Here is a 25,493-nt window from a genome sequence, read left to right on the forward strand (position 1 = left end):
GTTGTTCCTCCCGGTTTATCCACACGTGAATGTGGGACCGCCTGCTCTGCCAGCTGCCACCTTGCTGCTTGTCCTCTCCACCCTGGCTGTCCATCTCCGCCCCTCCTGCTGGTCAGGAGGAATGTTTCTTTAACTCCTCAGTTATCAGACTTCCATACCGTTCGATTTTCTGGCAGTTTCTGGTTGTTTTTCGTTTTTAAATTTGTTGTCCTTCTTTTGGTTGTGCAAGGATGCACAGTGTGTCTACCCACACCTCCATCTTGGCCAGAAGTCCTTTTTTTTTTAAGTGTTCAAAATGGTATTGTGCTGAGCTGTCCTGGTCTCCCACTCTCCCCTGCTCAGTATTGGCTTAACTTGTTTCTCTTCTGTGGGGACCCTACCCTGGGAGGGAGCTGGGGCAAACCAGCTGCAATAGCCCATTTGGACTAGACTGCTTCCTTGCTTCAGACGCCCCTGCAGGCCTCACTCTCACCCAGCACTGACAGGGCAGGGCTTTGTTTGAAAAGCAGTTCCAACTTGGCCTGCTGTGCATTTCAATGGCTCGTCAGCTGTCTCCTCAGGCCACTAGATGTCCCTCTAGGACTCCCTTCCCCTACCCTTGAACACACACCGGAATCTTTACTTGGTTTTCTTGTCTGTTGTGTTTTGGGACATCGCCTAAATTTGTTGTAATGTTCATAGGTTTTGACTTGCTACCCAGTTGTGGGGATTTGAGGGCTGAAAAACTAGGGCGCTGCCGCCGTTCCCCCTTCTCCTGCACTGATCTCAAATGCTTCCAGCCAGTCCTATCTCAGCCCTATGTTGAGCCCCCACTTTAAAGGAACGTACCTAATGTCTCCACTTACTGAACCCATCTCAACCTAGCCTCTGGTTCGCTCCTGCCACGGGAGAAAGGATTTCATAAATCCCTTCTCACTTATTTATGTTTCCTCGCCTGTCTCTTCTGTTAGCCTTGTGAGTCTATAGTGCGCTCTACTCCTTTCCTGTCATGTAAGTGCCACTTTAAATGGGTGGGAAGATAAACATTTGAAGGCAATGTTTGATTCACATGCGTACTTTGTTCTATGGCAGGAAATATTCTTAGAAAACTGAGATTTGCTTCTGTTCTTTAGATTTTGGTTTTTCCAGATTGGCTTTTATTTTTGTTTCTTTTTAAAATTTTTATGTTGCTTCTCACAATGTTATGTTTATTGTTCCATTCTGATCTCTTTAGCCCGCACTCAGTCTCCTTTAAAAATGAAAACACTCTGCATCTCCATCCTTTATGTTCTGCATCTCAGACACGCCTGTAGTAATTTCTTTGCTTCCTGTCGGACCTTCCCTGGCACAGCTGGTTCCTTTTCCAGGTATCTGCCTATTTCTCTGTAGAGCGCACATAGGATAGAGTTTGCAATTCTGGTACTTACATCACACCTAAGACCCCGTTTTAAATGTATGTTAAGGAATTTCTAGCCTGTACTTAAAAAGAGACATTTAAGAAAATAGGCTGTTGTGAAGTTTGAGAATATTAATGAGATAGGTCGTTCCTTGTACAAAAGGCTAAAAGCAGTTTTCCCCCAGTGTCAAATCTGTAACCCAGCCAGATTCTTCGGGGGTGTCTTGCACCATCCCATCTGTGCGGTGATCTTTCAGCCTTCCCACGGCCACGCCCACCCCAGCCACTTCATTTTCAACTCAACCCCGAAGGATGGACAGATGAGGCAGGTGGGAACATTTAACGCTCGGAGAAGTACAGTGATTTAATGTGGTTTTTCATTCACCACCCGTATGTGTGACAGAAATCGAGTAATACAAAGAAAGAGAGGAAACTTTTACAAATTTACAAAGTGGACTTGCCCATTTAATATTAAAACTTCCCAAAATCGTCTAAAATAAAATATTTTAACATTAGCTCATTATGACAATATAAAAAGCTGAACAAAAGAAACACAGTTAATGTACAAAATGTATTCCATTAAAAACGGTGTGAATCTAAGATCACATCTTTCAGACCGGCAACTGCCTCGTTTCCAAACAGGACTTCAAACTGATAGAAAGTGTCTTGCAGGCAGCAGCTTCCCGGCTGCCCGTGTTTACTGGAATATTGCTCTCTGAACACGCGTGCATTCCGATTTGTTAAATATTTCTTCTTCTGTTTCTGGAGTCAGTTGGATATTATCCTTGACTGGAGACAGAGGATCTGGCTTCTTACAAGAAGAAAGCTTTTCAGAATCTCTGCAAAACAGAACAGAATAAAGTGGATTTGGTGCTTTTAGGCAGTGACTGTTAAGAGCATGACCCACCTGGACAAAACAGCAGCGTATGAAGGGACGAGACCCTTTGCTGTGTGATTTGCCTCAGCTCATTATATGCACAGTCGGGCTCTGAGTACGTCCAATGAAACCCGCCCCTTCCTGCTTTTCCACGACCTTCCAAAGTAGGCGCTAGGTCCCTCATAACTGTAGACCAGCTAAGGCAGAGTGATTCCCATGAAGAAAGTAGTTCCTTTCTACTCAGCGCGCTTCTCCAGTCTTGCTAAGAACCAATGCCAGTGAGGCGCGACCGACTGTGCCAGCCGATTCTACTCCTGCTGGCTGTGTGTTTTGCCGGAAGAGGGTATTGGTAGTCCCCACCTCCACATACTTGCAGTTAAAAAAAAAAAAAGCCAGCCTGACTTGAGACCATTCTTGACAAAGTAGTAAAAGTCATTAATTTCATTAAATCTCGATCCTCTCCACTTTTTACTACCTGTGACAAAAAGGGAAACACACTCACGGCCTGTGTCGGACACTGACTTCTGTGCTGGACACTGAAATATGGTCACTGTCCCAAGTAAAAGCGCCCGTTACACTACTGCCACTCAAATTTAGGTATTTGGCAGAGGGTTGCTCTAAAATGAACAACGAGAGCCTGTTTGTTACTTCCAAGAAAGCAACCGAAGGAGTTGTTACCAATGCTAACATTTAAGCTTTCAAGTGAAAATATGAATTTTGGAAAACCTGAATTTGCCACCTGACAGCTTCCAAATACTCAAAGACTTCGATGATAAGATTGTGGTTTTTTAATACTGGATAGATATTAAAATGTGTCAATATTTGAAAAATAAGCACATCTTCCAAATGGCCAATTCACGATGTGTGAATCACGCCCGATAACAGAGGCACTCAGATGGGATACAGACCCTGGACTGGGGCCTGCAGAGCCCACTGGCGGGGCCTCACAGTCCGCGGACAACAACCTTGAAAGCTACTGCTCGTTGAATTTTGACGTAACATCAAGGAGAAAATTTACAACTCAATAAAAAGGCCATTAAAGTATACATTTTCAAACTACAAATACGTGTGGGGCCAGACTTCCTTCATATACTTTAACCAAACAACATTCGATAACAGATCAGACACAGCAGCAGATACAAGGATCAAGCTGAGTTCTGTTAAACCAGACAGTAAAGATTTGCAAACATGGAAAAACAACATCACTCTTCTGACATTTTGGTTTTGAAAAAGAGCTGTATTTTTTTTGGAAAAAATATACTATTGATCTTAACATTTAATGAACTTATTGTTATTTAAGTATAAATATTTTTAAAGTGCCCATTTTAATTTTTTTTTAATTTTTCATTTATTGATTTTAGAGAGGAAGAAGGTGGGGGAGAGAAAGAGAGACAGAGAGACAAACACAGATTTGTTGTTACACTCATTTATGCTGTCATCGGTTGCTTCTCCTAGTGCCCTGACCAGAGAGAGGTTGAACCCACAACCCAGGCGTATCGGGACGATGCTGGAACCAACTGAGCTAACGGGCCAGGGCCATTGCAACTTCTAAAATGGTTGAATGTTGACAGATACAACACAGAAACCAACGTATTTTGGGACCCTCGGTGACTTTTAAGAGAATAAAGGGTTCCTGAAGGCAAAAGTTTGAGAACTGCTGCTATATGGTTTAATCCTAGACTTTATACAATGTAAAATAAGAAAAAAAATTGGCCAGCACTGACTTACTTATAAAGTGTCTCCACTCACACCCTTTCATCTGACTGTGACATTTCTATTAGGTAAGGTTTAATCCTACCACACCCATGTGGTTTTTCTGTTTTTACTTTTAATCTTAGCACACTTGCTTTATGAAGGACAAGAAAACGAGTGAGTTATAAATCAGTGTTACTCTGTCACTAATTGTATAGTCTAACAGGAGGGAGTATCGTGGTAAAAAAATGTAGATATGTACAGGGTCAATTCATTTAGAACAGGGTCTGCCACACACATGAGAAATCTGGCCAATTCCTCACATAAACGCAATGATTTCAGATGTAACAACGTAGGGAAATAAACTGCTTTACATCCAGAAAGTACCAATTCCTCTCCACCCCCCCCACAATGTCTTGAACAACTTTACTCTCATTACATGGCCAAGAGTTAGGAAGGAAAGAGCTGGGAGGCAGAGGCCAGGAAAAGTAATTTGCTTAGCAACAGAGAGACCCCCAGAGCCAGGCTGAGAATTGAGGCTTTTTCGTCGGCCCTCTTTCCTCCAAACAGAGGTACAGACATTGACGTTAAATATACTTACAAAGAGTCAGCTAAAGGAGATGAGGAAATAGAATTCTCTTAGGTAAGAGAAAAAGAAATTGGTTCATTTATCTTATTTTAGAGTAAGTCACAAGACAACTCACTTTTTAAATCCGAAGTTCTTCCAGAGCTCATTGATTTTTATCTGTAATCCTGGCCTGTTCTCCGCATTGTGATGTTTTCTCTTCTGGATGCTGGCTGGCTCCTTGCTCAGCCCACTGGCTCTGGCAGGTACCAGAGGTTTGATCTTGGTTGTGGAAAGGTTGTCCATAGAACTGGATTTATATAGCCCGGGAACCTGAAGATTAAATGGTCATTTTAGTACTATTCTGTAGCTATCTTTAGTTAATTCCCAACTATTCCCATCCCCTGCACAGAAAAACAACTCACAAGCAGTGAGCAAGAAGTGCTTCTCGTTAGCATAGCTGACCTGCAGCAGCAGCATCAGTACCCTTGCGCTTCGGGGCCATTATGGAGGGTGACCTGGGCACAGGCACTGAGGTGGCCTGACGGTCGATCTGACACCCAAGGCGGCTACTGAGTGACAAGCGGGTGGGTAGCGTATATATATACGGTGTGGATGTACTGAACAAGGGGAGGACTCACGTCCCAGGCAGGACGGACGGGGCATGACATTCATCATGCTACTCAGCCCGTGACATGCAATTTGAAATTTACGAATTGTTTATTTCTGGAATTTCCACGTAATATTTTCAGACCACAACTGACCACGCGTGACTGAGACTGCAGAAAGCGAAACAGTGGGTAAGGGGGACTACTGTGACCCTGCACCCACGGCAGCATGCTCCACACCACTGGGTACTTTGTTTTTCTTACTTACTGTATCTTGATTCTACTTAATAGTGTACCTTGGAGATTTTTCCATTTTACGCGAAGAACTAAATTTTGTTTTGAATAGGTCGCTTGTTTTTCCAGTGCATAAGTGTGCCACTTAGGATAATTTCCACCAAAGGGCTGATTTTTATTGGGTGAAATATGGGGTCATTAAAATGTTGGTGTTTTTTGGGATAGTACCAGTGAGGCATATAAAACAAGGCTTTAAAATTAACAAAGCTGGCAGACAGTGTATAAAGAATGAAAAGGATTAAACAAACAAACAAAAAAGCTCATAGACAACAGTATGGCGATTAGCAGAGGGAAAGGGGTGGGGGGAGGTGGTGGAAGAGGGTAAAGGGGGTAAGTGGTGACAGAGGCAGACTGGACTTGGGGTGGTGAGCACACAACACAATACACAGATGATGTGTTATAGAAATGAACCCTGAAATCTATTAATTCTATTCACCAGTGTTCCCCCGACAAATTAAATAAAAAAAGATTCCCACAAGAAAGGTAAAACCCTAAGTTAGGGTGTTGGCGACAGGAACAAGGGAGCGAGTGAGGAACAAGACAGACAGAAACACCAGAATCTGCTCAGCTGCTTGTCTTTACTTCTGTAGGATTGGGCCGGCAGTTATGAAGAAAAGGGACAACTGTAAGATTTTGAAACTAATGAGAAAAAGAATAATATAATGTCGTATAAGGGATGCAAATAAAAATGCCCTGAGAAGAGGAGGTTGGAGGTGAAGAGGGTGGTGGGAGCTGGGACGGAGGGGAAGGTGCACCGGGGGTCTTCACTGGAACGGAAGTGGCGGTGCAACCCCGACCGTGCAAACCCCTGACAGCGAGAACTGCGACAGGAAGATGACGGTTTAACCTCCGGACGTAACTCCTTCCGGGAGGTGCCTTCTACATTTCCTATCTCTTACTGCAAACGGTTTTGGTATTTATTTCCAGGCTTTTTACTATCCTTACACAAATACACACGTATGCGCAGGAATATTTTTAAGTATTACAGCAAACAAAACGCCATGCTAATCACATTTTTCCTCTTCATTCAAAAACAATGTGGACGTCTTCCCAACACAGGATATGTTTGAAAAAGTCCTTCTCATTCAGACCTTAAAAAGTCATATATTTACTATTTTACCTTAATATTTTTAATAGATTTGGGACTTAAATTTATATAGTATGAGAATCTTCTTTTACATGGATATGCATATTATTTAAATTTTTAAACAGTTTTTATGCTTTAAAAAAATAAATATATGTTCACTATAGAAAAACATGAGAAAACAAAGAATAACAAGAACAATCAAGCACAAACATGATCCTAGGTTTGAAAGGGGACATTTGTATGTAAATAAAATACAGGGATTCTAATTTTTAATTGTGGTTATATTTCTCATTTTCTGATAATAACCATGCACTGCTTCTGAAATTTAAAAAAATTAAGTGTCTTACCTTGTTCCTTAGAAGCGTGTCTTTTTTTGAAAAATGAGATAAATGTAGCTTGGATTTCTGATTACCTTGATTATCGAGTGACTTAAAATTGCAATCAGATTCCTAGATGCCCCAGATCAAAAAATAAAATAAAATTAGATTTTTACTTGGAATTTTTATGACACATAATCAAAACTCAACAAAACACAAAACAAGTAAATAAGAAAAGTCAGTGTAAATAAAATGTAATTAGTCAGAGAAGAAAGTAAAAAAAGCTTGGGAGAGAATAAAAGAAAATGAACGTAATGTGGGAAGAATGAGGTTTGCCGGTGCTATTTCAAGTCACATTAAAGAAGCTAGAAAGATGCTTCGCTGGAGAATAAATTCCACAGAAAAGGGTACACATTTAAAACTGAAGACTTTTCTGAGTTGTTACAGCAGCCAGCCAAAACGCCGAACCTCAGGTAAGACAAGAACCCCCGTGCGAGGCTGGTGAACTGCTTTCATAGGTTACTAGCTACCAAGTGCTGAGCCAGGGTAGGTCTACAGCTCGCTCTCTCTTGCTCTCTTTTTTTTTAATGATTTGAGAGAGAGAGACAGTGGTATCTTCTGTGTGCCCCGATCAGAGATGGAGCCGCAACCTCAGTGCACCCGGACCACACTCTAACCCACCGGGCGGCCCGGCCAGGGTTCGTTCAACATCTATTAATTGTGTGACACAGTCAGCAGTGAGGAGAAAAAAGACATCAAATGCACAATTACGCTTAGGAATGACCTGAAGACCTACCCTCGACACCCCAATCCCTTCATGATTATTCGTCTCTAGACAGAATAATAAGGTCAAATAAAAAGGACAATGAACGGAAATTTAGAAGACTTTACATTTCTGCATTTTTCATGAGGGGTTTCCTTTAATATTTATCTTGGGATTCTACACAGTATTACATATTGTACTTAAAAAAAAAAACCAAAGTGAGAAACACTCCAATGACTGGGGCTGCAACTCATGGAAACTCTAGTACCGTCACTCACAGCCAGCAGCAGCGGTGACTCGGGGCCACACCACTTCCTCAAAGGAAGACCTCAAGTGAGACCCTAAGATGACTCCCCTCAGACGGGGCCACTGAACTAGCAGGGGTGCTGCATTTCGGGGAGCCCTGGCGGAGTCTGCAAAAGAGGAGCGTTCTCTTCAGAGCCATGCAGCGAACGCTGACACGCAGGTCAGGCCCCAGTGGCACGGGGCTTTCTGAAACACTTTCTGAACAAAGACAGATTACACAGTTTTTCTTAGCAATTCGCTTATCCCAGGAGGGATTCGCTACATCTGGAAGCAAAGATGACTTACAGAGTAATTTCTAGTCTAGTGTCTTTTTGGTTCCCATTTCTGGAACTAATTAGTACAATGAACGGTGGGCCCAGAGGACAGCAGAGTGGCCAGTCCTGCCAGCGTGACTGGCCCACAGCCTGGAGCGGGTCGGGCTTCGGGGGGACACGTGGCTAAGAGCTCACAGGGTGAGTGGAACACAGGATGCCTGCCGGAAAGAGGGAAACGGATGCCCCAAGGGGCTCTGCAGACTTGAGTGTCCTCGCAATCCATGGGGATGTTTTCACGGAAGATGGTCAAGAGCTGGCCACGGTGGGGGCGCCCACGTGTGCCAGGAGAGCCTGCCGCGTGGAGGGAAACACGGGGAAGATGGCATTCAAGTGGAGGCGTGCAGACCAGTGAGCGAGAGGGAAGGAAGCAAAGGGCTGCAAGGCAGCCCAGCACGTGGTTGGCTTCCTCTAAAGATTAAAACCACCACATGGAACAGATCTGGGATTTGAGCACATAAATTGAGTTCAGCCTTCTCCAAGTGAAAACACTTTCTCTCCACGTTTGACCTTGGTTCTTTCGTGCAATCTGAGCCCAGTACAAGTCAAGTGTCCGTAAGCACAAGCTGTGCTGATTTGTTAGGTGCGGCCCTCACTCAGCGTTATCAGACGCCCGACTCCACGAGGCTGTGACTGTTCTCACAAGCTGGTGATCAGAGTCAGCAGACATAAAATGAAGGGAGCCACGCTGACACGTGTTATTTGAGATGTCCCAGATGAGGTGCTGGCGTATGTTGAGGTAACTCAGGTTTGAAAAAAGCTATTATGTTATCATGTCATTTTAAAATATAATGTCACTGGGGCTTATGAACAAGACTGATTTAGGGGTTTGATTGTAAGTCAGATTGGAAGGTATTTTATAAATAAAAAAAGGTTAGGATACTTTTATGAATTTAAAACAAAATAATATAAAGTCACTTTTTGTTTTGTTATAAAGGGGGAGTTTAACAAGAATAAGAGTCAATGAAAATACATTTCGGAAGTGCTGAAACTTGAGATGGACCCCATTGCATTAGTAGGGCCATTTCCTTACAAGGCTTTAAATGTTCTCTGAATTCAAGAGCATAGTAAGGAATAAATATTAAATTTATAACAACTTTTCAATTCATAGCTTATCATTCTGCTTGGGTCTTCACTGTTCCACAACTTGAGACAATGATTCAAACAGTACAGTTAGGTTAAATGGGTAAGGGTTTAAAATTTGAAAGATACAGAGAAGTCCTTCAGATGAAAAAAGTGTAAATTTTCGACACAGTAATATCTAGAATGAAAAGTTAAGACAGCCAATTATTTCCATAACATAGGCAAACTTTTCTCAATTCCATGACAAACACCCTACTTTGTTTTACAAATACTTTTAAAAACTAAGGTTTCATAACGTGACTTACCTCTGAATCGAAGTCCTTACTAGAAGGCTGAGAAAGTTCTGATGCACTTAAGCTGAGCGGTGACACCTCTGCACCTTCCGGGGACTGGGGAGGCCAACCCACTTCTTGTGAGGGCTGCGCCTCATCACCTGACTCATCACTCTTCACCTGAGATACACCAGACGTCTTACGCTGAGACAGGGAGCCAGGGGAACCATCCTTTCTCTGGGATTGATGCAACGTGGTGCTTGGAGAGGGGCTCGGGGTTCTCGAAAATTCTCTAAGACTTCCAGACCAACTAAAACAATTTCTTAGTGTCCCCAGAGTGAGTGGTGAAATGGTCCTTGTGAATTTGCTGGTCTTAAAGGACCCAGACTCTTCATCAGCAATCACAGTTACATTATCTGGAATCCGATCACTTGAATTATGTGCTACATTCCTATCACCCAGCTCCTTGCCCTCGAGACAGTCCGATTCATTTAGATCAAACAGCTTCTTGCCCTCGAGACAATCGGATTCATTTAGATCACCCAGCTTCTTGCCCTCAAGACAATCCGATTCATTTAGATCAACCAGCTTCTTGCCCTCGAGACAATCTGATTCATTTAGATCACCCAGCTTCTTGCCCTCGAGACAATCTGATTCATTTAGATCACCCAGCTTCTTGCCCTCGAGACAATCTGATTCATTTAGATCACCCAGCTTCTTGCCTTCCAGACAATCTGATTCTTTTAGATCAACCAGCTTCTTGCCTTCCAGACAATCCGATTCATTTAGATCAACCAGCTTCTTGCCTTCCAGACAATCCGATTCATTTAGATCAACCAGCTTCTGGCCCTCGAGACAGTCCGATTCTTTTAGATCGGTCTTTTTGTCCACCACAGCCGTTGCATCTAGAGGCTGGCTGCTTGCTTTCTTTGACAGACAGTCCACAGAATCCAGAGAATTACAAAAAAACCTAGCAGAAAAAACTGCGTAAGTATTTTAGTTTTCTCACAAGGTCATAAGATTCAGATTATGGCCCAGCTTGTTTTTAAAACAAAGTCTCATAAACACGTAACTTCATAAATAAAGGCAAAATAGAGCTTTTTTGATTATGCCAACAAGCACACATTTAGAAATTTCGTTTCTACAATAAATTTTTAGGGTTTTCTAAAAGCAGTCATATACACACACACACACACACACATGTATTTGGAGCTTGTGTATCTTACTACATTCCTTGTTAACGAAGGAGATACGTGATGAAACTGTAACCGTATGAAATCTGCTCCTGCACCTACCCCATTAGAGTCCACGTTTACTTAAGGCAATTAAATACGCACCGATAGCGTATCTAACACGGCAGACAGAACGCATTCTGGAGACGCGGCCATACCTGCTTCTGGTCCCTGGGACCACAACGGCACCGCTTTCTTCATTTTTTCTCCGTAAAAGCGCCGCAAACTTATTTCTTGCCGTGGGTGGTGCGCTTAAGCTTTTTTTAACAGCCGCTGCCTCCGCCAGGTCGGGCATACATAGTCTGGAAGAGCCCGGTACCTTACTACTGTCGCAGCTGTTTCTCTTGGTCTTCTTCGGAAATGAAAGAGAATACTGACTCAACAGATCCTCTTCTGACAGCCCTTCTGAAGGAAAACAGAGCAATAACCCTGAGTTCATGTGCAGTGAGAGATCTGGCTTTTGCCTCGCAGTCCACATCCCTTTGTCCTAAGAATGAAGTGTTTTTTTTTTTTTTTTTTAAATATGCATCAGAAAATGAAACCCAAGGATAACTAAAATCAATATTCCTTAGCTGTGTTTTACGATTTCACAAGTTACCTTCAATTTAATGTCACTTGGATAATTTTATGTGAAATTACCCAAACCAAAATGTCAGGAGGCAATCAATTCTGTAAGGCAATATACTTGATATACTAAGGGCCTAATATTGAATGTAAAAAAAATTTTTTTAACGGAATTTACATGTAAATACATAATTAATGTTTGATTTAGAAAATGTTCCAGCCCGGGCCGGTGTGGCTCAGTGGATTGAGCACTGGCCTGTGAACCAGGGGCTGCTGGTTTGATTCCCAGTCGGGGCACATGCCTGGGTGTGGGCCAGGCCCCCACTGGGGGACGCATGAGAGGCAAACACACACTGATGTTTCTTTCTCTCTTTTTCCCTCCCTTCCCCTCTCTAAAAATAAATAAATAAAATCTTAGAAAAAACCCAAACCTGTCCCAGCCTGAGAATGGCAAGGACACACAGAGAGCAAGAAGAAGTTTTAAGTCGGCTCAACTAGTTCCCATTGGAACAGCTTCCACTCATACAGGGGTAAATACTCATTACCCTAAAATGCCTGTAAAACAGTTGAGGGCACCAATGCACTAGAGACAAGAAGATGATACTCACATTTTAAATGTACAGATTTTTAAAAAGCTGTAGATCAGTAAATTTGATTTTGACTCCTGGCAAAAGCCTAAATCTGTTTATTATGAAGAGAATTATGAGCCCTTACAAAAGAGGGGAAAAAAATATTGTAGGAGCCACAACAAGGCTTCACCAAGAAGCCACAGCAGACTAACCTCATCTCCTTTTGCGACAAGCTTTAGCCTCGCTACCCAGGGCAATGTCATAGGTCTGAGACACTCAGCGTCTCTCCTCTCGTCTAAGTGGACAAGACAGAGAGGAACCGACTGCACTATCAGTTATGTGGACCGGCAGCAGCCGAACGGCCCTGCCAGACCAGCAGCAGCCCCGAGTCTGAAAGCGGGCCCAGCTCTGCCTCGTGCTGTAAATGTCCGTACTGGCTCTGCCTCACTGAGACAGGGCACAGCAACCACATGTACCCAGAACTTTAAGACACACAGAGCCTCACTTCTCAAATTTTTTAGCTGACGTAGATAATACCCACATATTACAAGATAATACAAAGATTCAAAACCAAAATATTAGTGGGAATATTCTTGGCAAGAAAAAGAAATAAAAGGCATCCAGCCTGGAAAAGGAGAAGCAAGACGGTTTTTACGTGAACGCAGTATGATTGTTTATATGGAAAATCCCAGAGTCTACAAAAGTGGATTCCGCAAAGGTTGCAGAACACAGATTGATATACAAAGTCAATTATCTTTCTCTGTGCTAGCAGTGACCAGCTAGAAATCGAAGCTAAAATACCATTGACAATAGCACGAAAAGTCTGAAACACAGGGGTAAACTTTATAACGGATGTGCAAGCCCGTGCAGTGTAAACTAGACAGCACCGCTAAAGACTTAAATCAGACTTGAACAAATGCATCAGAAAATTCAGTATTGTTCAGATGTCAATTCTCCCCAACTTGATCAATAGATTAAACTAAGTCCCAATCAAAATCACAGCAGGCTTTAAAAATAAATAAATAAATAAACGGACAGTTGATTCGGAGATTTAAATGGAAATGTGCAAAACACAGAATTAACCAAAACAACTTTTCAAAAGAACGTATCTACTTGGTTTCAAAACTGACTATAAGGACACAGTGGTGGAGACAGTGTGCCTGGCGTAGGGGCAGGAAAAGAGACCGGCGGTGCAGCCAGAAGCAGGGTTCAGAAATAGACACATGGTCCACTGACCGCAGACAAACGGGCCACGGCGATTCAGTAGGAAAAGGATGACTTTCTAAGCAAGTGGCGCTGGGGCTGCTGACCTGCCATACACAAAAATGCGGACCTTGGTCCTTACCTCACACTGTAGTAAATAAATCCATTCAAAATTAGTCATAGGCCTAAATATAAGGGTTAAAGCTATAAAACTTCTAAAAACAACCACGGGAAAAGTCCTAGTGACCTTGGGTTTAGCACAGACTTCTTAAATGTGACCGATACTCACTAGTACTTCACAAAAATGAACGACATACCACTTCTCGGTCTTTTCACAGAGGACGACTTCCTGGGAAGATTTAAGCCTTTAGTACTGACCACTTGTTCAATGCCCACGGTACTTGGATTTCCCTTCAGTCTTGTGGCATCTGGAACAACAGCCGGCTCGAGTGTGGGGCAATAATTCCTATGCCAGATGCTATTGATATTAGATGACTTTTGACATGTTTTGTCATCCCAACTACGACTTCTTGATTGGGCAGGCTAAAATAGTAAAAGAAAAATGGTTACTTGAAGAAAAATAGTCCATTTATTTCCCTCTGCTTCAACATAAATTATAAGCAAATAATTAAATTCCCCTTAAAAAGAACAGCTTTTTGATGAAGTATCTGTCCTGTGATAACGTTTTCTACTTTTTTGGTCCTACACTTTTATCAAATGTGTCTTCGGTTTGTTTACCTTCTAACGAGGGTCCAGGGACCTTGCTGGCTCATTTCTCAGAAATAAAAAAGGAAACTTCCTAAGACAAAGAGTGTAAGATATGAGGTTGCAATTGAAGAAATGTAGACCAAAAAAAGTACCTTTAAAATTTGGGCATTATTTCAATATACATTTAGTTAGTTTAATAACTACCTGGCAATAAGCCTCTAAATAATCATTTACATGCCCTTTACAAAGCACCTGAAAGTTAAAACCATGAAATTATGTACTTAAAATAATCAACTATTTCACCTCGAGCAACTGGTTGAATCAAACCAGAACAACCTACTTTACAAAACACTAGCTCCCATGAAGCCCACACACGCTTGGAACCAGCTTCGGTGGAAAATAGGAAGAAACAGCTACGGTGAGACTTACACGAAACTTCCCCCATGAAAGGCCTTACTGCCAGCTAGTATGGGTACATCTACCTCCTTTATGTGCTGAATGAGTGAATGTCAGCTCCACGATCTCTTTCATCCTCTCAGACCAGAGAACTTGGAAACAGGCTGGCCTGTTTTTATTGCCAGGTGCTATTGCTTCTTTTAGTTGTCTTGTTGGCTGATAGTTTCCGCTTTCTCATAGTTTCCAGTCCAGCCCAGGCCTTTGTACCCTTGCTCATTAATTCAGTCCTTTACTGAGCTTTTATTAAGCACGTTAAACATAGTTAGGTTAGCTAGTGTTCTGGAGTACAAAGGAAAATAAAATAAAATATAATCCTTGCTTGGAAGGACTTAGCAATGAAAGAAGATCATAGAACCCCGCCTTTATGAAGAGTGCATTCTTTTGGGAAGCATCAGAAAGTAAACCACAGAGACACATAAATTATGTAGCCGAAAGTGCTAAAATGAAAAAAAAAAGAGAGAGAGAAATGTAATTAGGGAAAACCAATGTGGAATGAACTTTGTTTTTGACTATGGATAGACTTAAGGTTACAGAAGTCATTTATGTAGATTCAAGAGACATTCGGAACTACGGGGCTGGTGCACGGGCCAAAGGCTGGGGTGGAACACACGCGGTGAAAAGAAAACAGTCTGAATGAACGGATGAACGGAAAAGAGAAAGGCGGGAGAGTGCACTGTAAGCGGCACACACAACCAGGAACAAGTGGAAGGAAACAGGAAGGGGCTTAAAGAACAGAGCAGGTGCCGGTTAAATATTTGCTAAACCGTGAATGAGTGAAAACCAGCTCGGCTCCCGAGAGGAGTGCGCTTCTAGGTTTTTGCCTTCCACACTACCACACGACAAAGGCTGGGCAGGATGACGTGAGAGGTATGACACCCTGGTACATTCACGTGAAATGTTCGAGTCTAAAGGTCTGATAATACATAATGTGGTCGCTTTTTAATTTAAGGACACTAATTGATTGATATACCTACGTTACTAGAGATATAATTTCTCTAGCATCAAGGTGTCTTCAACCTGTTCCCTGCAGAGTGCCTGGATATAAAAATGCTTAAAACACGTTTACGAAATGAAGATCTGCCTTTAGTCACAGTTCTGAGACGTAACCGAAATGTAACAAAAATGTGCTTTTAGAAAGAAGCCATTAAAATGTTACCGTAGCAGTGTCTGGGTTGTAGTCATCAACTTGTTCAAAAGTATTTATATCTTTATTTCCAAGGGCTATTTGAAGAGCTATAGAATCATCAATATACCTAGGTTGGTAGGATTAAGGAAAGATGCTTTTATCAGCAAGCAAACAAAAACCACTGTATTAGGATTAAAAAGCGCATTCCACCATCACAGAAAATCTTCGGTTTCACAACTCCAGCGGGCCCTACGTCTTCACTCAGCATTACCAAGACCACCAGCAGATTTACTCGTCTCTAGCTGGCACTGCAGGAGTTGGCTGTTTCCTGAAGCAAAGCCCCCAGTCATCACTGACTCCCTTCCAAGAAACATGGAAAGTCCTGGCTACCACCTGAGTGGCTCCCAGCTTGCAGGGCCCGAGGGTGTGTGGGAGGGGCATCCCCAGCGGGAGTCCCCATCTGCCCCTCCCGATGCCTGGAGCTGGCCTGCCCCGAGTGTTTCTCTTAAGTGCTACCTTTGGAGTATGTTCCTTAAGGGCCTGCCTCTGGACATGTTACTCTCAAGTCAACCTAAGTAATTAGCAAGTTATAATGAATGAGCCTCAGGTTTACAAACAAGAAGTTGCTCTACATTTTCACTAGAATGGTAATTAAAATCAGCAAAATACAGATTTCACTATAAAAAAACAATTTGCAAGCTTTTGACTGAGTGTCTCACTAAAAATGTCACCAAAAGCACACGGAGGAATTGAAAAATTCTGCCACCCTGGCTCAGAAAGGATACCGCCCAGCATAGCTTAGGGCTTCAGGGTCAATGTCGTCTCCATAGTCATTCAGAGGGATGAGTTTCCTTCTGATGGGATCGAAGACTAGCTGATAGAGGAAGGTATTGTTGGCCCGAATAAAGCCTTTGATGTAATCTTCTGGCACGGTTATGTTCATCTTGAGATAATACCCGATTTTCTTGATAACCTAATAAGGGGTGCAAAAATATTTATGAGTTATCTGCAAACCCAGTTATAACTTTAAGATATTCTTCACCCTCAAAGTCTCTTTCATTCGGAAGGCAAAAAAACAACATACAAAACCTGAGAATTAAAAAACCCAAAGTATTCCCAGATCACAATTTCAAAGCAAAGTTGGCATTCTAACTCCTCTTAACAGAGTCATGGATGATTAAAGCTGGAAGTGGTTTTAAACATTTTACGTTGAACTCCTGGGTGGAGCGGGGGAGACGCAGGAACCGAAGTGATCCTGAGTCTCGGACTGGCGGGGGTGCGCTGCTCTCTCCCCAGCTCCGCCACTGCCTCCCAGCCCAGAGATCTTCCCCTCAAACTGCGCAGCTCTCAGCCCTCAGGACTCACTCTTTGTCCTCTGGGAAACAGAACTGGGAACTCTGCTCTGCACACTCTAAGGGCTTTAGAGAACCACCCAACGGGGAGGAAACGGGCTCCTATCAGAGAAATTCTAGAGCAGTGACGTGTGGTGACTCAGGGTTTTCCACAGGCTCCACGACACAGGATACCGCATCAGACTGCGTGAGGAAGTAGGTAGGAGAACCCCGCTATCCCGTTAAGCCACATTAAAGAGATTCACAGAAACGTGCAATTCTCATAATTTTCACTGGTTTTATAAGACATGGCTACTTTTCATAAAAAGAATTTATTATCATTAATTTTAAGTGAATCAATAAACTTTCAGCTTTTGTTTTAATTTCTGATTTGGTAAATGTCAAGAGCTACAACCCATATAAACAAAAAGTACCTGCAAAAAGAGCCTTTAAGAAGAGTATAAAGGGGTCCTGAGACCTAAAGTTGGAGGACCACTACTGAGTTCAAGGGCAACAATCAAAAGACAGTACGTGTTAACATTATTTCTACCCTACAATGTTTTAAATAGCCTTCAAGTCTCTTTATATTTCTCTTCATTTTAAAAGTCACTACTGCTCTTTTGTCGGTTGCCGAAAACATGGCTCGTTAGCTGCCAAAAGCAAAGCTCTAGAGTATCAAGTCATTTTCTCATTTCAGGGACAGTAGTTGGCTATTGACAGAGTATTTAAAACCCGTGTTCTGGGTGTTGCATCCATTGCTTAAGAAGCGCTTCGGACATCGAACATGCCGCTTGGCAAGTCGCTCTCACCTTCACAATGTCCGGGTTGTTGGCCAGCCTGAGCACTTTGCAGGCCTTGGCCAGCCCAATCCCACGCAGCGACGAGAGGTAGTCACAGCCCGACAGGATGCACATGTAGCGGAACTTCTCTTCCGTGAACACCCCCCCAAGCTGTCTGCACATCCCCAGCCGGGCCTGGTCGATCTCCAGCCCGTTTCCAACCTGGTCCATCTTTAAAATCACCTGGACAGGAAATTGTTAATACCTGTAAGGCTGCAATCCATTGCAATATCTCTAAGAGATCTTTCTTATTCTTCACTGCAACCAATGAGAGAGAGTGAGACAGGCCAGTTAACTGCTGTCATATCTGCAAATGAAGTAAGTGGCTATGGCCGCGGCCCAAGGAAGCCTGTTCAGCACCTAGTTGTGCCTCCTTACCTTTCGCCGTTGTCAAACGGCAACTCATACAGAAAGCACTTGCGTTCCAATGTTACTTTAAGTAACCCTTTTTCTTATTTTTAAAGTGAGACGTGTTCATTAAGGAAATTTGGAAAATAGAGATTCAGGAAGAACAATATAGAAGTTTCCCTAAATCTCCCATCTATCACTGTTACCCAGCATTAACCTTCTGACAATAGATCCTTCTAGTCATCTACGAAACACAGATAATACAAATAATACAGTATTAACAAAAATGAGGTCATCCTATACTTTTGTATCTTAATTTCCCCCTTAATGTATCCTAAAATTTCCATTAAACAGTTTTATACACAATCCCATTAATAGATTAGTTTTTAACCTAATCTAATTGAAAAACATACAACACATAAGTTATCATTACTAAAAAATAAGACTAATAAGTCTACATTCTACTAAAGAATTTTGACTAAAAGCAACCTAACGCTCTAACCGTAGGGCTTATTCTGAAAAAGCACACAGACGATACAAATGTCAAGCAGCAACACTCTTCTTTTCATTTTAAGTAATTTGTAACATCGTGAGTAGAAACTAATGTCAGGTATTAAATAAAATATTACCGGAGAGGAAAAACTTGAGCTCCTTGACACATGCTGTTTAAGTACCTTTTTGCAGCCAAACGCGAGGAGGTCAGAGTCCTCCGTGATTATGGCTTGGACAATACCAGCTTTGCTGAGATAGGCCAACTGCGCATCCGCTTCGTACGGCGCCACCAGGCAGTCGACGCCCTGGGCCCGAGCAGCCTGTGACAGAGGACCCGTCAATGCGCAGGACAGCGCCCGGAGACATCTCGACAACTTCCTGTTCCAATCCCTTCCACTGCCACCCTCCACACGCAAAGTACTGCTCTCAGAACTCTCCTTTGAGGTATGCTTTTTCTACTTCTAGCCCGAGCATATACACATTTCACCGATCATGTAGCTGCTAAGTGTTTTAAAAATCAATCTATACATTTGGAGAAAACACTGCCATACACTGAGGGAGTGAGCAGGGCGCTAACTTATAAGCCAGGCAATTTAATTTTTTCAAATTATAGAAAGCTTCCATCTAAAGAATGGTTATGCTCCAAAAGCATGTAAGACATCTTTAGAGATCTCAATGTATTTTCAGATAACTGGTTCTCTTGTCAGACTACAAAAGTCGATGAACTGCAGAATCTAATCCCTACATTTATTTCCCATTTGTTTATCAAGCAGTTTGAACACGAGCCTGAAAAGGGGGAGAGAGGGCTGGGATTGTGGGCACACGGACACTGATATTCCCAGCAACAAAGACACTTCCGAGCAGAGCCGGTTAGGTGGCCTGGGAGCCTGCAGAGTTCCCAAGTCAGCGAGGCTGGTTTGGGGTCTCTAGGAGTCACCGAGGAGTGAAGGGTCAGTAACTGTGAAGACTCCAGGAGGGTGGGGCGGGGCGGGGCTGATCCTCCAGGAATGTACCTCTTCCTTCTCCGTTGGACGTGCTGACGGAGTTAAAGTGCATTATCCTGAAAAGGGAGGCTTTCTCCTTGGAAACTGCTGGGTCCCTCTATCTGAACTTACTGCTCCCTTCTTGCTCGGACATCAGCCCTCTCCAGGTCAGGCCGACAATAACGTTCCTCCCTTCCTGCCTGCTCTCCCGGTAACCACGAACAACTCCAGACCAGCGTCAGTGAACTCCGCCCTCTGTTCCCCAGCAGCCCCTCGGCTCTGGCTTACTTTAATCACTTGGTGGGCCATGGCGTGTGTGATGTTGACACAGCGGGTGAAACACTCTCTGGCTTCCGAGACCTTCCCCTCACGGAGAAGCTGCTTTCCCTTAAGAAGGTTGGCTTGTCGTCTTCTGTAAGGGGAAATAAGTTAAGAGGCTGAATCAAGAAACTATAATAAGACTCTTAATTCAAGAAATGTTCCCAGAACAGAAAGAAGTTTGACTCATTTGGAAGTGCACACCAGGTCCTCGAGTCTATTAACCCAGATCCCTTGGGCTGCTCGGCAAAAGGAACGAGTGGTTTGCAATGCACTCACACACCAGCTCCCCAGGCCTGCCCGCAGCGAGGCTTTACGTCAAAAGAAGGTGAATTAACTAAGGCACTTAAGAAGAAGGAACCGTGAGTCCGGACTTTTACACCATCAAAGCTAACAACCTTCAAGTATAAAGGATGGAACTTTATCAAGGAGCTTGAGGAATACTTTCTGTGAGGCTTTAAAACAAGCCTCAACAAATGAAAAGCCTCAACATCGGACCTCCATGCAAATAAGTCAGAGATTAAATAGAGACTCACTTACTCTCTTCTCGACGCCTCCACTTCCTTCTTAGAAGGTAAAGTACATCCGTCAAATACAAGAATGGGCTTGATCCCATGACACAGTAACATATTCACAAACTTCATACAAAACCCTACATACCTATGAAAATAAAGGAAATGGACTGATGTGTTTTGCATCTTGTAAGGTAATACTTTTGCTCTTTTTTAAACCAATGACACAAATCATGAAGGAAGGTTTTCATTTATTTTTTTAAGAAAATGTTTTCATAGGAAATGGTGACTAATTTAGACGTGGGTTCACATCCTGCCTTGGAGCCTGATAAGCTACCTGTCAGTCAACGTGACTTTACCCTCCAAGCCTTGCTTTCTTCACCTGGAGATTAAAAGGCTTTGGTATCCCTGCAACCCTAACAGTGTGGGGTTCCACATCTTGCCTTTTCTCCCATTTTGATTTTTTTGGCTTGGAAAAATTTCAAATCTATTGAAAAGTTGAAAGGATTGTCCCACTATCCCATTATCACCCCCAACAAATTTAACAGCAATAAAGTATCACCTGTTATACAGTCTACATTAAAATTTATCCCACTGTCTTAATAATGTTTCTTATAATCAGTGGTGTCCCGGTAAATGTTTCCCAACCGGTGCGGGGTGAGGAGTGCCTGATTTGTAGCATGTCCATTTCCCCGACAGAAATATTCTACAACAGTGGGCAAACTACCAACGAGGGGCCCCCGAGCTGGGAGAAGGTGTGTAGTGAGCTCGGGTGAACTGGCTCCAACACAGCTGTGCTACGGATTTTACCCCAAGTCCGGGATTCAAACAAGGATCATGTATTGCATTTAGTTCTTTATTCTGGCAAGGCAATTAACAAAAGTAACTACATCTCCAACTCCCATTATTTCATTGAAAAAAGGATATGTTAACTCAAAATAGAAATAGAAAGGCATAATCTTAAAAAGTAATCGTTTAAATGAAATATATTAATTTTTAAAAATTTTTGTTATTCAATTACAGTTGTATGCCTTTTCTCCCCATCCCTCCACCCCACCCCACAAATATATTCACCTTAATGAAAGATTCACAATGTTGTCCTCATTTTTCTCTTTACTGTATGTAAACCAGTGAAAACTAACCCTCGCTGATCTACGCAGCGATCGCAGTCGTCTGACTACATGTCACGCAAAAATAGGGGAAAGCCACAGAAAATTGTAATTAATTAACTAGACAGAATACAAACATCAGCTACTGGTGCCCTCCTTTCATGTACTTCCAGGTCAGCACATAGAGATCTACTTTATTCTTTATAAAGGTCATAAAAGTTTGTCATAGGCTCATTGACTTTTCTGCCCCAAGGGTGGACAAAAAAAGGATAATAAACTCTATGAGATGTGATGTATTGGCTGCTTTGGGAAAGAAAGTTAAAATACACAATGCTTTGTTGAGAGTCCTGTAACGTCTTAGTTCAGTACACATTCACTGGACCTCCAGCACACGGGTGGGGCTCCCCCGACACCTCCCACTGTCAAGGGCGTTCCCTGCGCTGTGGGCAGATCTCCCAACTGGTCAGAAACCTCAGGAATCACGAAACGCTAGAAATGAAGTTCTCCCCCCATGAAGACATATTCAGAGACAATGAAGAAGCAATAAGAAAATTTGTAGTCTTCGAGTACAACTGCAACTGCTCAAATGTAATGGTGAAAAAGAAATTGGCTTAAAAAACTGATCCCAGCAGTTGGAGTGGCAGACGAGCGAGCGACAATCCTTCCACCCCCCACACAGTCACAGGCGAAAGTGACTGGACAGGCCGAAGGCCCTAAACACTCGCCGTTCAATAATGACTTTCCCCCTTTCTTCTAGGGAACAAACGGGATTAATTAACCCATTTTCCCTACAGTCCACTGTGCTTAAGGAGGCCACATTAACACCTGTGAGCCTCTCCTCTAGGAAACAAATGATACAATATATCGCAAAAAAGAAAACACATACTTAGTGCCCAAATCCCTGGGGAAATCTATCCAGAAATTGTGCTCTTGTTTTCCTGGACAGATTTCTGATGTTTTTAAATTAGAAACATTTTCAATGTTTCAATGTTTCTAATTTAAAAAATAAAGAGGACACAGTCCTGCCCCAAATGAGGTCAAATGGATGTTGACTTGGCTTGTTGACATCCGCGGTTTTTGGCCCCAAGTGAAGCCAAAGGGAGCCAGAACACCTCGCTCCTTTGAAGCAAATGCTTTGCTTTGGTAACAGGGCTCAGCAGTGTTGTCTGTACCCAGGAAAGCAGAAGTCTGAAAGCACAATGGATTTTCAGAACAGTGTTAGCACATTCATCTTAGATGAAAAATCAGGGAGATGCTCTTGAGTCTTTGTCCATCAGTGTGCTGATAGTCTGGCTTATTCCAAATAAAAACCAGGCCTGTGTCACAGAAGGAAGTCATTCCCCATTTGGCAAAATTCTGACACACACACTCTCACTTCTTGATACACCTGGCACTGAATGAAAATGATGCTTTTCTGAAAATAAGGCATTATAATCTCACTCTTAATTGGCAACGAATTAACAGGAGGCCCAAACTTACTTATCAGTAGGTTCGCCTTTGGCCAGCTTTTCGGCACAAGCGATAGCTCCCTTGTGAAGCCAGCAGTATGTATCCACGGCGACTGCCTGCCCTTTATACTTCCTCACGTGGATGGGTTCGGAAGCTTCTTTGATAAATTGCAGTAATCCTTGTATTCCCATTGTGCCAGGTTGACTATACGATATGAAAGGAGAAAGGGAAAACAGCAATATTTAAAGCAAATACATATTTACCCAAAAGTTTTAGGGGGGAAAAAGGATCCTGGCAACTGATAAGCACCTGTTACTGTTCACATATTTGAGAGTCAATGTTCTCAACTATTTTACGTGGGCTCCTCCCTGTCAAACAATTTCCACAGTCTAGGATGTTTATACCAAACCCTAATACCATCTCTAATGCCATTTGATAGTTCCTTAAAGTTTAATCTTTCCAAAGTGCTTTCCCACTTGGAATCACATGCGCTCCAAGCCCTTACTTACCACAGCACTAGACACATGGAGGGGCTGAGAAAGTATGAGGCTTTCTTCCCTCTAAAAAGGCTGCTAAAATCAATACAATTGTTCTTGCTATGGCATCAAATTCCCTCTACACATGCGTTGTAAGAGCCAACATGCACATCAGCATAGGAGGGGAAAGTCAACAGTTTGTAGGGAGGTAAGCATATGAAAAATATAATAAATGCTTCAGGACAAATGTGTTAACTTCCCACCCCTTCCATCCAGATTGCAACCCCCACACCCGTTCTGTACGGAAATTGTGGAGCTGCCACAGTCCTTCCCGAAGCAACCACTCCTCCCAACCCCTCAGGATGGGAAGAGACAGCAATGGGCACTGAGCAGTTTCTTGGCATTTCATAACATAAACCTCTCCCGCCAAACATTAGGTTTGGGAAGAAGGGAAGGAGCAAGCACAAGATCAGAAGTCAGCCTTACCTTGTTGATACTGGATTGAAACTGATGCTCTAGTGCAACAGTTGCCAAATTTCAGCAGTTCGCAGACTCTCAACTCCACTCCCGGTGGCTGCTATTCACTTAGTTAGGGAATGAGGTGAGGGGTTCTGAATTTTAATCTCAGCAGGTAACTTGGATGCAGGTGGTCCTCAAACCGCAGTTCGAGAATAACAATTAATCTCCTACCTCTCAGATAATGTCCCTAAACAGTTTTCTTGCAATCGGAGGAAAACTGACACAGTCTACATTTTCTGAAACATAGTTTCTTCTAAGCTAGGTGAATATCCTCGAAGACGTATTTCCTCTTCAGCATAATGAGAATGACTGAGTGCCAGAGACTCAAATCACTCAAGCAGACCACCAGAGGGAACAGGAACAGCAGCGACATCACCCCGTCATTCCCGTGCCGCGCAGAGATGTACAGGAGTGGCTCGCCAGCCCATTCCAGAAGACGCGTTTTCCGTGGCCTGCACTAAGGAAAAAATCTACTTGTCAACATTTAAAAATCGGGAGATCGCCTGTAAAAACGGGACTGCTAGCTTCTACAGAAAGTTTAAGAGTCCGACACCCGGTGCCCCGTCCTGCAGGGAAGGGTCCACGGGGAGGGCGGACGGCCCCTCGATTCGCGAGCTGCAGCGCTAGCCTGGCCAAGCGCGTTCCCTCGGGATCAAACAACCTCCCGCGCCACGAACTGCCCTCGGGCAGCGCCACCGGCGCGCTGCAGGGTCAGGAGGACCACGCAGAGCCGGAATCCCGAGACTGGAACGGCGGGGACGGACCCCGCGGGGACCAGCAAGAACGCACCCGAAGCCTCCGCACAGCCCGCTCCGCTCACTTCCCGGGAAGGGCTGTCCCCGTCCGTTCGAGGGCAGCCGGGTGGGGGCCCCCGAAACCCATCCCCAACGCCTCTGACTCACTGTGGCCGCAGCACCGTGGGGCTAGACTTTTCAATTTGCGCGGGAGAGCCGGAAGCCCGCCCAGCGGAAGTGACGTCAGCGCAGCGCTGCCACGTAGGCTCCTTCTCCCGGGATGCCCGCCTCCACGGAGGCGACCGTGGGCCGCAGCCCCGAGACTTGGGGTGGTGCTGCCCGCGGGAAAGCTACCCGGCGTTTTGAAGGGGCGGGAGAAGCTGGGCTGATGGCCAATAGGGAACGGCGCCTGGGAAGTTGAACTTTTTCCTTTCGCCAGGGCTGCTGGGAATTGTAGTTCTCTCCCGACTGCAGCCTCCGTGGCGGGTTCCTAAGTTCAGTGCTGTGCTGCGTGTCTGCGTTGAGGTTTTTAAAAGCTAAGGAAGGGTTCCAGGGAAGCAGAAGATGCATCTAGGGTTATAACAGTCTTTGGACCCTTGCTGTAGAATTTAGGAAGGGAGAGAGGGGGCACTTGGTAAATAATTTCACTGAGAAGTGACAAAGATTCTCTCATCCAAATTATAGCCAGACTCTTTCGAGCCCTCTTTCTCAACCAGGCCTCAATCTCGGACTACAAAGACTTGAAAACGCACTAACATAGTTTCTAACAGCCGAAGGCCACATCCCTGGGATGACTCCGGTCCCCCTTACAGTGCCTCGGGGAGAAAACTCAAGGCTGCCGAAAGAATTCACTGCTGATTCTTGCCAACACCCTAAGATAAGGGCCCCTGTCTCCGGGAGGAGGGTGGGAGCCTAAGTCCCATTCAAGCTGCTTAGCAAGACCAGCCGGGTCTCACCCTTCCCTCCCAATGTTGG

At 43.7% G+C, this 25,493-nt stretch overlaps 1 protein-coding gene across 2 annotated transcripts; it reads right to left on the reverse strand.

Moving 5' to 3' along the window:
* Positions 1–1,742: 1,742 nt before the first annotated feature.
* EXO1 (exonuclease 1) lies at positions 1,743–24,683 on the reverse strand. 2 transcript variants are annotated; one of them, XM_045184520.2, is made up of 14 exons: positions 23,752–24,683; positions 22,820–22,993; positions 20,260–20,379; positions 19,690–19,813; positions 18,601–18,738; positions 17,549–17,761; positions 16,194–16,381; positions 15,439–15,535; positions 13,436–13,661; positions 10,941–11,187; positions 9,584–10,520; positions 6,846–6,947; positions 4,649–4,842; positions 1,743–2,214 (listed from the first exon to the last, which is right to left on the reverse strand). In XM_045184520.2, exons 2-14 carry the CDS (start codon positions 22,978–22,980, stop codon positions 2,073–2,075), a joined length of 2,889 nt encoding a protein of 962 aa, XP_045040455.2. In that variant the 5' UTR covers positions 22,981–22,993; positions 23,752–24,683; the 3' UTR covers positions 1,743–2,072. The 2 variants fall into 2 exon arrangements, with proteins under 2 accessions (XP_045040455.2, XP_053768917.1); XM_053912942.1 differs by lacking the exon at positions 6,846–6,947.
* Positions 24,684–25,493: the final 810 nt, after the last annotated feature.

Source organism: Desmodus rotundus, chromosome 10 (assembly GCF_022682495.2).
Source record: "Desmodus rotundus isolate HL8 chromosome 10, HLdesRot8A.1, whole genome shotgun sequence".
Lineage (NCBI taxonomy): Eukaryota > Metazoa > Chordata > Mammalia > Chiroptera > Phyllostomidae > Desmodus > Desmodus rotundus.